This window comes from Globicephala melas, chromosome 11 (genome assembly GCF_963455315.2).
Source record: "Globicephala melas chromosome 11, mGloMel1.2, whole genome shotgun sequence".
NCBI lineage: Eukaryota > Metazoa > Chordata > Mammalia > Artiodactyla > Delphinidae > Globicephala > Globicephala melas.
Genome location: NC_083324.2, coordinates 65,417,489 through 65,430,275, shown reverse-complemented (window position 1 = coordinate 65,430,275; position 12,787 = coordinate 65,417,489). Strand labels below are relative to the sequence as shown.

General features: G+C 48.0%; 1 protein-coding gene and 1 long non-coding RNA gene across 3 annotated transcripts in view; one reads left to right on the top strand and one right to left on the bottom strand.

Moving 5' to 3' along the window:
* BRPF3 (bromodomain and PHD finger containing 3) overlaps nt 1–8,300 on the bottom strand; it is a 34,306-nt gene extending 26,006 nt beyond the window's left edge. The window contains exons 1-3 of the mRNA XM_030870923.3: nt 8,097–8,300; nt 3,614–5,090; nt 104–260 (exon numbers count right to left, since the gene is read on the bottom strand). Coding sequence (XP_030726783.1) covers nt 104–260; nt 3,614–5,064 — 1,608 coding nt within the window. The 5' untranslated portion in view covers nt 5,065–5,090; nt 8,097–8,300. The remainder of the gene's footprint in view (nt 1–103; nt 261–3,613; nt 5,091–8,096) is intronic.
* A 3-nt stretch (nt 8,301–8,303) lies between these two features.
* Nucleotides 8,304–12,787, top strand: part of LOC115860781 (uncharacterized) — a 38,676-nt gene continuing 34,192 nt past the window's right edge. The window contains exon 1 of one of the 2 annotated variants that reach the window (XR_009565836.1): nt 8,304–9,035. This is a non-coding gene — a long non-coding RNA (uncharacterized lncRNA). The remainder of the gene's footprint in view (nt 9,036–12,787) is intronic. The other variant, XR_004042541.2, reaches the window with a different exon arrangement.

Below are 12,787 nucleotides of genomic sequence, written 5' to 3'. Positions count from 1 at the left end.
TAGGCAAAGGTCCCGCAGAGGGCTCAGGGAGAGTTGCCCCAACCATCTCTCCTTCGTCACTCTCCACCTCCCTCCACTGCCCTCAAATAACTACTTCACCTACCTGCTCAGCATTCCTTTGGGATTGCAGGTGGGAGTGCAGGCGCCGTATGAGGGGGACACCATTCCGTGCCTGCCGCTTCAACAGCCAGTAGTTGTGAAGCCGCTGCATGAACTGGTTTTTCCTCTGAAAGGAGAGACCACTACAGATCTTGTTCAACCTTGAGTAGAGGCAGAGGGAAGTGAAAGACAGGGTCAGTGGGCAGCCCAGATTACAGCCTCCTATTCAGACCCCCTGGTTCATTTCTGAACCTTATAGAGGAAGACAGAATAAAGTAGCCAAAGCCTCACCTCAGAGAAAGCCTTGAAAAGGACAGCAAAGTTAAGCAGCTCAGATTCAGCATGGGATATTTCACTTGATTTTCCACCTCCTGCCTTGCAGTCCTGATTCTCCAAAAGAACCCTCCCCCAGGAACCCTGACCCTATAGTCCTGGACTCCTGAGACACAGGTCTGTGCCCCAACACCCCCACTCTTCTCTTGATAAAGGCAGCAAAAGAGAACAGGAACTTGCATAAGCTGTGGGCAAAGCGGTCACTGTTTCCTGCCCCCTGTAGTTAAGGGTCCCACCAGACCAGGGAGTAGTCCACAGCCAAGCTGGAAGGAAAATTAGTAGGAATATAGCAGGCTACTGCCTTCTGAACCCAAATACAACCCTTTGGAGTTGTCTGACCTCTGGTTTTTCATTAAAAATCTCAGTAGCCTAAAAATGTCTAATTTTGAACCAAATGAAAAAAAAAATGGATCTAAAGATGTAAGAGGATGGAGAATCTGAAAAGTCAGCTGGCTAGACAAAGAAAGATAAGTACTGTATGATAACGTTTATATGTGGAATCTAAAAAAGACAACAGGGGAATTCCCTGGCAGTCCAGTGGTTAGGACTCGGTGCTTTCACTGCAAGGGCCCAGGTTCAACCCCTGGTCAGGGAACTAAGATCCCACAAGCCGTGTGGCGTGGCCAAAATAAATAAATAAATAAAAAATACAACAAGCTAGTGAATAAAACATAAAAGAAGCAGACTCATAGATATAGAGAACAAACGAGTGGTTACCAGTGTGTGGCAGGGGGGTGGGAGGCAATACAGGGCTGGGGGAGTGGGAGGTACAAACTATTGGGTGTAAGATAGGCTCAAGGATGTATTGTACAACACAGGGAATATAGTCAGTATTTTGTAATAACTGCAAATAGAAAGTAAGCTTTAAAAATTGTATGAAAATTAAAAAAAATTTTTAAAATTTAGCTGGCTAAACTGCGCCAAAAGAGAAGTCTGGAGGTCAGCGTTCAAGCCAAAAACACGTGGCGGGGGAGGAGTGGGAAGGGAATTAATGAGCTCCCACAGTCTCTACCATAATGCCCAAATTTCAACGTGGGTCACATTATTCCCATGTTACAAAAGATGGAAAGGCAGCTTAGGAACATTGTCAAAGTCACTAATGCAGCTAAAAAGATGGTGAAGCTGGGCAGGATTTGAACTCATGATCTCTCTGCTACAACATCTGTGTTCCGAAATTGGTTAAGCAAGGCCTCAGTGCTCCTGTGGCGTTTCCTCTGCTTCTTCTCTTCCTCTTACTCCACTGAAAGGAAGACAATTGTGGCTAAACAAGAAGGTGGAATCTAAGAAGGATGTTCATGTTGGGCTAGATATTGCTCACCCAGGCCTTGTGCCTTTCCATGGTCAGACATTCCTGCCCCAAAGCCAAGCTTACAAAATCAAGACCTAGGCCTTTCCCCAAAGGACAGATCCCCCACCAACACCCATGCCAAGCACACCTGCCCAGATGCAGGCAGCCCCCTCCCTCTACAACCTCTTGGCCATGGAGGGTCCCAACGGCATTTGTGCAGGTGGGGAAAAGAATAATAATAAAATAGCAGTAGCAGCAGCAGCCATCATTTATTGAGCACTTACTATTTGCCAGGCACTGTGCTTTACTTGTATTATCTCATCTATTTCTCCCAACAACCCTGTGAGGTAGTTTCACTTACAAATAAATAAACTAAGGCTGAAAGAAGTTAAGTGACTTGCCAAAGATCACACAGGTAGTTAGTGACAGAAGCAAGATTCAAACACAGGTCTGTCTGGTTCTTAGCCAGCATGCTGTGCTGGCCCCTGCAAGAGACCACCTACAAGAGCAGACCTGACAACCAAAAAGTCTAGCCCCAGGGCATAACCACCCTACAGATGGAGACTAAGCATGGACCTCACCTAAGGGAGGAGGGGAGCCTAGAACAGCTCTGTGACTAGAAGGCCCATTTCCAGTTGACTGAATCTAACTCCAGCCATGGCTCACAAGAGCCTCTCCCTCTGGATCTTGTCAGCTCTTGTGTCTTCCTTCCAGACCAACAAGTCTGGTTGCCTATTTCCCTCATACAACTCACTCCCCACTGCCCTCCAGTACTCCTTTCTCCCTATCCCTTACACCAAGAGAGACAGACAGCAGGAACAGAACCTAGAGGCATCACAAGCCCCAGCTTGTCCAGGGTCTGTCGCTTTACCCCTGGTTCCTTCCAGCCCTTAGAACAGGACTTGGCATATAGTAAGTGCTCAATAAACATCTCATTGAATGAATAATGGAGTGAACAACTTTACCTCCCGTGGCCGCAGTTTCTTCATCTGGGGGTGTGGGAGAAGGTGCAAGGACTATGTTAGATGAATAATCTCCAAGATTCCTTCCTGCTCTAACACTGTAGTCTTTTTAGTGAACATCACCAATGAGATGGGCCTCCGCTGGAAAATCTTCCCTGTCTCTTGCTTGTCTGCCAAGCTCCCATCCCTCCAACAGTGCCAGCTATCTCTCTGATGGTTTAAAACAGGCACAATGGTTTCTCTACAGACTCGGTGGGGGCCAAGGCGGCTTAGTTACACAGCAGAGCTGAGTGATCTTCTTTCCGCTAAATCTAAAAGCTTCTCAGGAGACATAATATATCTTCCCCACATGACCACCCCCTTATACAAAGTCCGCATCATTCCCAGGACAGAGCTTTCTGGACAGCAGGTACCTATACTGACCCCTTGAAACAGTGGTTCTCAACTGGAAGTAGTTCTAGCCCCATAAGGTTACTAGAAATATAAGTAGGGAGCATCTGAGGTTGTCACAAAGACCAGGCAATGAGGGAGGGGATGCAAATGGCACTTACAGACAAAGACCAGGGATGCTAAACATCGAGAAATGTACGGGACAGCCTTAATAATGAATTACCTCCTGTCCAAAATGCCACTTGTGCCCTGTTGAAAAATATTACCTTAGGCATCCTGTCACCTGGGTTTCTAAGCAACTTAAGTGTCTGTCTCACCTTGAATCAAAGGAAATACATTGCTTTGAAGGGCACAATCAAAACCACAAACCAGTCCAGGTGAGCCCAGGGTCTAAAGGAGAAGTCTAAATTTGAGAGCACAGAAGAGAAGAGGTATTCACCAACCTTGGGGAAAGAAGCCTGGCTCAGAAGCCTGGCTCAGGGCCAACACCAGCCCGAGAAGAAATCATGAGTCCCTAGGGAGCCCTCCTGGGCAGGCTCACCTGTAAGAGGGTATCTGTGGGACAGTGACCATGGGGACAGTGGAGGGTGTGTCTCGGCCCACTTCCTCTGGCTCCTTCTTGATCCTTTGCTTCAAAGTCATCTTGTTCTTCTTGGACACTCCCTTGAGGGGGCCACCTACCCCATCTTGGCCTTCATCTTCCTCCTCCTCTTCTACCTCTTCCTTCTCTTCTTCCTCCCCACAGCCTTCCTTCAGCCCTTCTTCGTCCCCAGCCTCACTGAGACTTCCTGGGGAGTCGCCCTTCCTCCTAGCAGTGGCGGCACCTGGCGGCGAGTGGGCTTCACAGTAGGCGGTCTTGCGCACTGTGAAGATGGTGCCATTGAGGCTGGTCTCACGCATAGGCTCAATCTTCATGAAGAGCCCAGCCCGCTGTGCACACGTCACATGGAAGGCCGTGTAGCAGTTCACCTTATGGCACTGGATGGCTGCACCCAGCCCCTTCTGCTTGCAGATATAGCAGGTTAGTTTCCAGCGGGCAGGTGGGATGTTGTCGATGCCCTCAATAGGCTCCAGGAACACGGTGTTAGCAAAGCAGACTTCAGGGATCCAGATGGCACACACCACGTGGGCCCAGTGCCCATCACTGGTCTGTTTGAAGGCGCCACCCTTGTTGGGGCAGAGGACGCAATCCACAGGCCGGGAGGGAGACTGTAGACAGCAGCGGCATAGCCACTGGCCCTCGGGGATGTAAGGGACGCCATAGCACTCCTGGTGTACAGCCAGGTTGCAGATGTCACAGAAGAGAATGACGTTGCTGTTGTGGCATTCGTCATCCAGGCATACACAGCAGAAAGCATCTTCATCAATGAGTGACTGTTGGGCCCCACTGCTTCGACTCTCCAAGTATGACTCCTTCTCAAGCCGATCCACCAGCAGCTCAAAGGTATCTGCCGACACCAAACTGTGCCCATCTACTCGCCGCTTCTCATTTACCATGTCCAGCCAGGCAAGGTCCTCCTCATCCATGTCGTATTCTACTTCTGCATCCAGGTCTTCAGGTGGCTTCTCAATGTAGCGGTAGTAGGCAGCAGGCAGCGGGGGTGCTTCTGGTTGACTGCCTGAGTCCACCATGCGGAAGCTGGGTTGTGGGAGGTGGAAGGAAGTGCCGGATGCATGCTTGGAGCAGGACTCCTTCTTCTTGCCCTTGGATGAGGGTTTTTTGGACTTGACAGGGAACTGAGGCTGCTCACTGTTTTCCTTGTTACTATTGCATTCGGTGATATCCTGGGCAGTCAACTCATCCTCTGTGATGATCTTGAGCGGGTCATAGATGCTAATACGATGCAGACGTCCATCAATGTCCACCTCGACGATCCGTTGGGCCTGGGCATATGTCAGGGTCTCCCGAGTGGGTGAGCACTTCAGACTATAGGGGGATGGGGAGCGCCGGCCCTCGGCATTCTGCCGTGACTTCCGGCGAGGCTTCCTCATGGCACCCGGGAACCAACGAGACAGGCCTAAAGAGGAGGCCAGGAGACTGTGAGCCAGACGTTCAGGCATGCATGCATTCATTTACCCTTCCATCTGATCAAGTGGCCACTGAGTAAACTGGCTATTCCCTCTGTCTGAACATCCTGCCCCTCAGGTATCCACATGGCTTGCTCTTTCACCTCCTCCAAGTCTTTCCATAAACAGTGTTTCTCAGTGAGACCTATGACCATTCTATCCAAAATTGCAAATCCCTTTCCCCCACCAGCAATCTTTCATCCTGCTTTATATTTCACTATAACACTCACCAATTTTTACTGTGCTATGTAATTTATATATTTATCATGTATATTTGTTTCCTTCCTCTAGAATGTAAGGCCCATGAAGGGAGGGATTTTTGCCTGTCTTGTTCACTGCTGTATCTCCAGCACCTGGAATGGTGCCTGACTCCTAAGTAAGCATTCTATAAGTGTTAGCTGAATGAAATGAGAAATCAAACACTCATGATCCCTGCCCTCAAGGAGTGCTGTCTGATTGAAGGGACAGAAAAGTAAACACAACAGATCACTACAGATCAATGCAACATGGGGAGAGAGCTAATGTTCTAATGGGGTATTTAAGGCTGTGGGACAGCTAACTATGGAAAAGGGGGTGGTGGTTAAGGCTTAGGAAAGGAGTAAACAAGAACAGCATCCACTTACAAGCTCTACACATGACCTGTGGCCCCATGGGGGATCAAAAATCCACAGGTCTAGAGCCCTCTCCCAACCCATCTTACCATGATCCATGATCAGAAACACTATCCCCGACCATGCCCAGGGGTGAAGGGGTAAGGCACGTGAAATGTCTATCGCATGTGGTCTAAGGACTTCAAACTACAATGTGCAGGGTATTCTCTGCAAAAGGCAGCATTCAGGATGCATTGGCTAGTACATCTCTAAGCAGAAACCCTGGAAGCTCTGGGTGTGGCCCCAAGTGGCCTATTTGGTACCCTCACTGGACCTAAGGCCAAGGTAACTGGGGCAATATCTGGGGTAAACTCTCAATGCATCTGTTACTTCAAAAGCCCCTCTCTCCCAAAATACATCCAGTCCACCCTTGTGCAACAAAGAGAAAGCTCTAAATTTTTCCCATTGTTCACTGGGATGGAGGGAATTATGACAAGCTCACAAGGAGCTGTGGTCACAGTTACTGAGGCCATCAATACTAAGAAAGACCTCTGGGGATATGGTGCCCTGAGGTGCGGGCAGAGGCTTGGAAGGGTATGAACAGGGAGACGATTTCAAGGAGAAAAACAGAATTTGTCACCTTGCTTGCAGGATCTACCATCTTCATAAAGTGGAGATGGTGATGATAATGTAGCACACTTTCACAAACTACAAAGCCCTTTTACTTTTAATATTTTTCACAACTACCTTGGAAGGGAGAATAGATATCCTCATCTCCATTTTACAGATGAAGACACAGAAGCTCAGAAAGGTGTCACTCCCCCTAAAGCTGGTAAGTGACAGAGTTACAATTCAAACCCAGATCTTCTGATCTGCTCAAGCCATCTCACTAGGACATAAGAACACCACAGAGATGCCACGGTCTGGTACAAAAAGAGGCTCTGAGGCAATCCAGGTACTAATCTTGGCCCTGTGTGACCCAGAGAAAGTCACTGAAACGTTCTGTGCCCGCACACTCCATCAGTAAAATGAAATTAATAAAATTTATTTCTTAAGGGTTGCTATTTGGTAGTAAGGTATTCTTAACATCCTTATTTTAAAAGCCTTCCAATCCCAAAGTCTGACTGAAAGAAACAAACAAAAAACAACTTGGCTGAGGCACAGTGCCAGGCAGGCACAAACCCTATTTGGAACCAAAGGAAAGAGAATCATTTGCAGAAATTCTGTCCAGGTTCCAGAGACCCTTGGCCACTACATGCCTGACAAATGCCAACTCCCTGGGGGCGGCCCGGGCCAACAGACCTGCTTTATTATCCCCACCCTGTCAAGGGCATGCAGACCCTTGCAGAGGTGTGAAAATCTATCTCAATAGTAACTTGAAATGCTTCAGAAAGGGGATGTAGCTCCTCCTTTGTCAAAGCCACGATATATTCCTCCTCCCTACCCACTACCTCCTAGAGTATCTCTCAATCAAGCAGCAAGTATCTACAGAGGCCTCTGTTGTCCTACCCAAGCCTCTAGACACTGGGGGGCCAACTCCAGAGGGGGAAGGGCTGCTGCTGAGGAAAAACGAAATGAGTTTCGCCCTCAAGGAGCTTACAGTCTAGTTTTTTGGCGGGAGTTTCTCATCCCACACAGCCCTTCCCACATACACAGCTCCAAATAACTCCAACACCCCCAGAGGTCTACCCGGCATCCCCTGAGCCCCCACTCGCCCACCCCACCCAGGTCCGCGAAGAATAAGGAGTTTCTGCAATTAAACTGTTTCCCCTGCACCCCATACGAGATACTCATGAGACAAATAAGGACCCCAGCCAAGACTCCCGCCCCTTTAAAGGGGCACCTCTTCCAGAAGAATCCTGACCCTTCGGAGAGGAAAGGAGGGAAATAACATCTCCTCACCAGAGGGGAGGGAGCGAGCGTGCCTGAGACAGACGCGGAGTCCGACCCTCAGACAGAGAAAGCTAGCGCCTGCGAACAAGCGGGTCACAGAGGCAAGCGCCCATTGGCCGCCTCACCTGCCCGTCTGGAGGAACCGGGGGCCAAGGGACGCTCAGGGGGTGGAACTCTCCTCTGACCTGACCAATTGGAGAGCGTGGCGGGGGCGGGGCTCGGCGGCTCGGCTTCCAGGGCCGGGGGGGAAACAAGATGGCGGCTGCGGGAGGGGGTCCTCGCTTTTCAGCTCCCCCCCTCACCCGCCTTTTCCTTCTCCGCTGCCACCCTGGCTCCAGGAAAGAGCTTTCGCGCCGCCCCCGCCCCGCTCGGGAAGCCCCTCGCTTCCCTCCCCCATCCCGTGCAGTCCCTGGTCCCCGTAGGCCCCGCTGCTCCCGCCCCCGTTCCGTCCGGCCCCGCTGCCGCCCCCATTACCTCAGCAGCCGGCCCGTCCCCACCGTTCGGGGCTCCTGGGCGCGGGCGGGCGGGCCGGCCGCCTAGCAGGTCGGCGCGGCCCGGGGAGCGGAGCGTGGCCTCCTCCCGCGCTGACCTCCGTGGCCACCGCCGTGCCCCCTCCCGGCCCGCGCTGGGGCCCCGGCCCGGCCGCCGCCGCTCCCGGGGGAGGAGGGGGAATGGAACCGCCGCCGCCGCCGCCGCTGCCGCCACGGAGCCCGGCCGAGGGGAGGGAGGGATCAGCCCCCAGGCAGGATCCGCCCCTCCGGCCTCCCCCCCTCCCCCCGCCACCTCCACCCCTTCCCTCGCTCCCTCTCTGGCTCCGCGGGCTCTCCCGCTGAACAGGAGCGAGAGCGCGAAAGAGAGGGGAAACAAGAAAAAAATCCCCCCGCCCGTGCCCGGCGCGGCGGCGGCCGGGGCGGCGCGGAGAGGAGCGCGGAGCCGCTGCCGCCACAGGGCACCGTCCCCTGCTCGGCCTCACGGTGGCGGTGCGGACACGGCAGGGGCGCGGAGCAAAGGCGGGATCTGCGCTCGTCGCGGCCCCGGCTCACGCCGACCTGCCTCGCCACGGGGAGAGTCCGACTAGAGAGCTGGGGGGCGTTATGGTCCAGCTGGGAAAGACGGGGTCCATAACTCCTTAGAGTGGTTATTTACCCACTCCCCCAGCCCTGCGGGGGAGGTGGCTAAGGTTTGGAGCAACAACCCCCCTCCCTGAGCTAGAAGGTCCCTCCAAAGGCTAAGTCAAGAGCAGTCATTGAAGACAAAACCGTTCTGTAGTTTCTTGGGGTGCAGGTGCCTGCAGTACTCCCAGAAAGTCGCCCCCTTCCCCCCGTGCTCCAGTCCGGAGGACAAAGGTCTATCGATGTCCATACTCTTCCCCAGTGAGGACAGCCGGGGAAGACCTGCCTCTGTTGTGTAAAGGTGAGCCTCATTCCCCACGAGACATCTTTCTTAAGAAACAGACTTGACTTTTCGTTGTGTGCCATCCTCTCCCTTCTGTGTTTAAAAAGAGTAAACATAAAAGAGTAAACATAAAAGTTTGACGGTCTACTTAAGGACGTCTGGTAACTCGCTTGTCACCATAGACATGGGAAACACTGTCTCCTTAAACCTTATTTGGCTAGGAGTTGGTTAATTTAATGCAAAAGCCGCTTTATAATAGATGTTTGACAAATGGCAACTTCAGACTTTCAGATATAATCAGCCTGGCTTTTGCTTTGGTAAATAAATTTAAGAAGAGAAAAGGGCTCCTTTGTCACCCCTCTTTTGCCTATAAATTGGAAAGCTTACCTCATATGACTGAAGTCTTAAGCACCAGTATTTAACGATGTTTATAAAGGATGTATGGATAGACTGCCTTTAAATGTGAACATGAATGACATGTTTTGAAAGCGTTTCCTCTCCCCGCGCTGGTGGTGTAGCTTGGTAAGACTCACAATTTCTTGCTTGGTTCTGATCATTAATGACAGAGATTGTAGAGTCAGAGGATGAAGGATAAAGGCTTAGGATCCAAGTCTTCCAAATGCTTAAACTTAACGAACTGCTACTTTTGAAGTATAGATGTTCATTATCCTAAGGAATTTAAACATATTGTGTTTTGGATTTGAAAGTTTGATAAAAGTAAGGAAGCTAATTTGTATGACAAAGATGTTTTCCTGATTACATGGTAGCACCTTCTGGCAAAATGATAGCAAAAATACTTCATTAACCAATTTTTTTTTTAAGAGAAAAGGACTGGCTTGTGAAGCTAAGCAAGGACAGGGCATTGTTTTGAAAGCTGTGAAGGTGAAATAGTATGAATTAACGTCAAAAGGCTAGGGAGAATAATCATTTGGAGGGAAGGTGTAGAAGAAAAGATGATTAATTGTGGAAGGGAAAGCCCCAGAGGCAAGAGAATATTACAATTACTTTTAGTTAAAGAAAAAAAAAAAAGGAGACTAATAGAAACAAGAACACTGAATTTCATTTCTTGTTCTTTTAAAATGTGAAATATAACCATTTCTACATATAACTAGTAACTTTTATTTCTTGAGGGATGTTCTCAAAATTTATTTAGTACAATTCCCATTTGTGTGATTGGGAGCTTTTTCCACTAAAGTTAAAGAATAAATACTTTGAGGAAAGGTATTGGTTTCCATTTGTAACAGTAAGTAAAATAATTATTTAAATGCTGTTGAAAATGCATTGTTAACCTGATACATATGATTTCCAGGTTTTTCTATTCAAAGCTTTCATAGAAGACCTTATTCAGCCTAAATGTTTTTCTTCCATTTTCAACTTCCACTTTCTTAATGGTAACTTTACAGTTGTCCTCGCTTCTATTTTTGATATTTGGAATTGGTTTCTGTTTGTATAACTGCACACATAGCCAGTTCACTATGATGTAATCTTAAATGTAACATGGGACAATTATGTCATTAAAAACAAATTTGAGGGCTTCCCTGGTGGTGCAGTGGTTAAGAATCTGCCTACCAATGCAGGGGACACACATTCAAGCCCTGGTCCGGGAAGATCCCACATGCCGCGGAGCAGCTAAGCTCGTGCACCACAACTACTGAGCATGCGCTCCAGAGCCCGCGAGCCACAACTACTGAGCCCGCGTGCTACAACTGCTGAAGCCTGTGCGCCTAGAGCCCGTGCTCTGCCACAAGAGAAGCCACCACAACGAGAAGCTCATGCACCACAACAGAGTAGCCCCAGCTCGCCGCAAATAGGAAAGGCCCGTGCGCCACAACTAGAGAAGGCCCGTGCACAGCAACGAAGACCCAACGCAGCCAAAAGTAAATAAATATATTTACTTTTTAAAAAACAAATTTGAAACATGTATCAAAAATCCCAGAGGCACTAAATTTAATTCTCTTTAATCTTTAGCTATTTTAAATAGTTTAAATTCACCAGCCCTTGGCCTTTCCATTAAACCATACAGCAGTTCAGTTCAACAGACAGAGGCACAGACCTTTGATTCCCAACAGTAGTTTTTAAAATCCTCCATTTCTAAGTAGACACTAACTTAATTTGAAGTAGGAGACTATTTTACTACTTAAACCCAGAAAAGGAAACATGAGTACAAAAAGTTTCCCCCTCAATTTTTTTTCAGCATCTTAGGATATCTTTGTCAACAATTTACTGTTATCATTAGTTTACCAAAGCAAGAAACCTCTGAAGGGTCAGATGCAATACCCACTGGATTAATAAAAATATGTGTAATGAAAAGGAAATAGACTTTGAGTAATTGTTGAATTTTTTTTTTTTCCCTGCTGTACGCAGGCCTCTCACTGTTGTGGCCTCTCCCGTTGCGGAGCACAGGCTCCGGACATGCAGGCTCAGCAGCCATGGCTCACGGGCCCAGCCGCTCGGCGGCATGTGGGATCTTCCCGGACCCCGGGGCACGAACCCACGTCCCCTGCATCGACAGGCAGACTCTCAACCACTGAGCCACCAGGGAAGCCCTGTTGAATTATTTTTAGTAGAATATTCCTTGCTTAGACTTTGGATAAAAGAATTCTAAACCATACATAGGAAGAATATGGGAGTTTGAAATCATTGTGATATTTTTATGCTGTAATGAAAATGCTGTAAGAATATAGTTTACTTAGAAAAAGGAAAAAATTTATGCTAACAACAGGCTTTAAATCGAATACCACACCCTCTAAATTTAATTGCATTCATTTATTCCTGTAACACATTTATCGAACATCTGTGTGTCCAACACTGTTCAAGTTGCTTTGGAAAATAATGACAAAATCTCAACGTAGGGCACAGTGATCATATGTAAATGTAGAATATATTTTTCTTTGCCTTGAGTAGTGTACAATCAAGAAGCAAGCTAGAAATAACTAGAAAATACATGTAGGAGAAATCAGATAAGGCAGTGAACAGTGTAGAGCCACTGCTATTCAAATGGAGGATAGGAGACTTCTTTTAGCCTGGTTCTAAATAGTGATGGATGTGAATTGGCGAAAAGAGTGTGGAATGACATTATTAGGTTGGTGACAGGGCAGCCCAGGCAAAGGGAAAACATGCAGGGAATAATAAGGAAATTACCCTAGCTAGTCTGTATGGGAAGTTGTTAAGAAAGAAAAAGTTGAATTGGATATGGCAAGGGTATAGGAATAATAAAAATAATACCTAACACTTATTTACAAGGTACTGTGCTCAGTGCTTTACCTACTGTATTTATTAAAAATCTTTGTTGCACTTAGAAAACAAACTAGTTTAATTAATAAAGGAAATCTATTGATTATCATAACCAGAAGGTCCAGGGGTGCATCTGGTTTTAGGTAAGGTCAAGTCAAGAGATTCAGATTACGTCATCAGGACATAGTTTCTTGCAGTCTCTCAGCCATCCCGAACTAATAGCTGTGGCCAGAAAGACATGATACTCTAATGAGGTGTGGTCATTGTTCACTACCAGAACCAGAGGACACGGGCAGGAGATGATTCTCCAAAGATATAGTGGGCACTTGTACAAAGTAGGTCCAATATGCATGCTATATCTCATTTATCAATTTGTAGCTCTGTGAAATTATTATTATGGTCCCCATTATGCATAGGATAAACTAGAGCAGGAACAGTATTAGGTAAACCAGGAAGAATTTATAGTATTTGTTGTGAAAATAAAAGGACATTAACCAGAATGGTGGAGGAGACTGTAGAGAAAAAGGAAAGGAAGG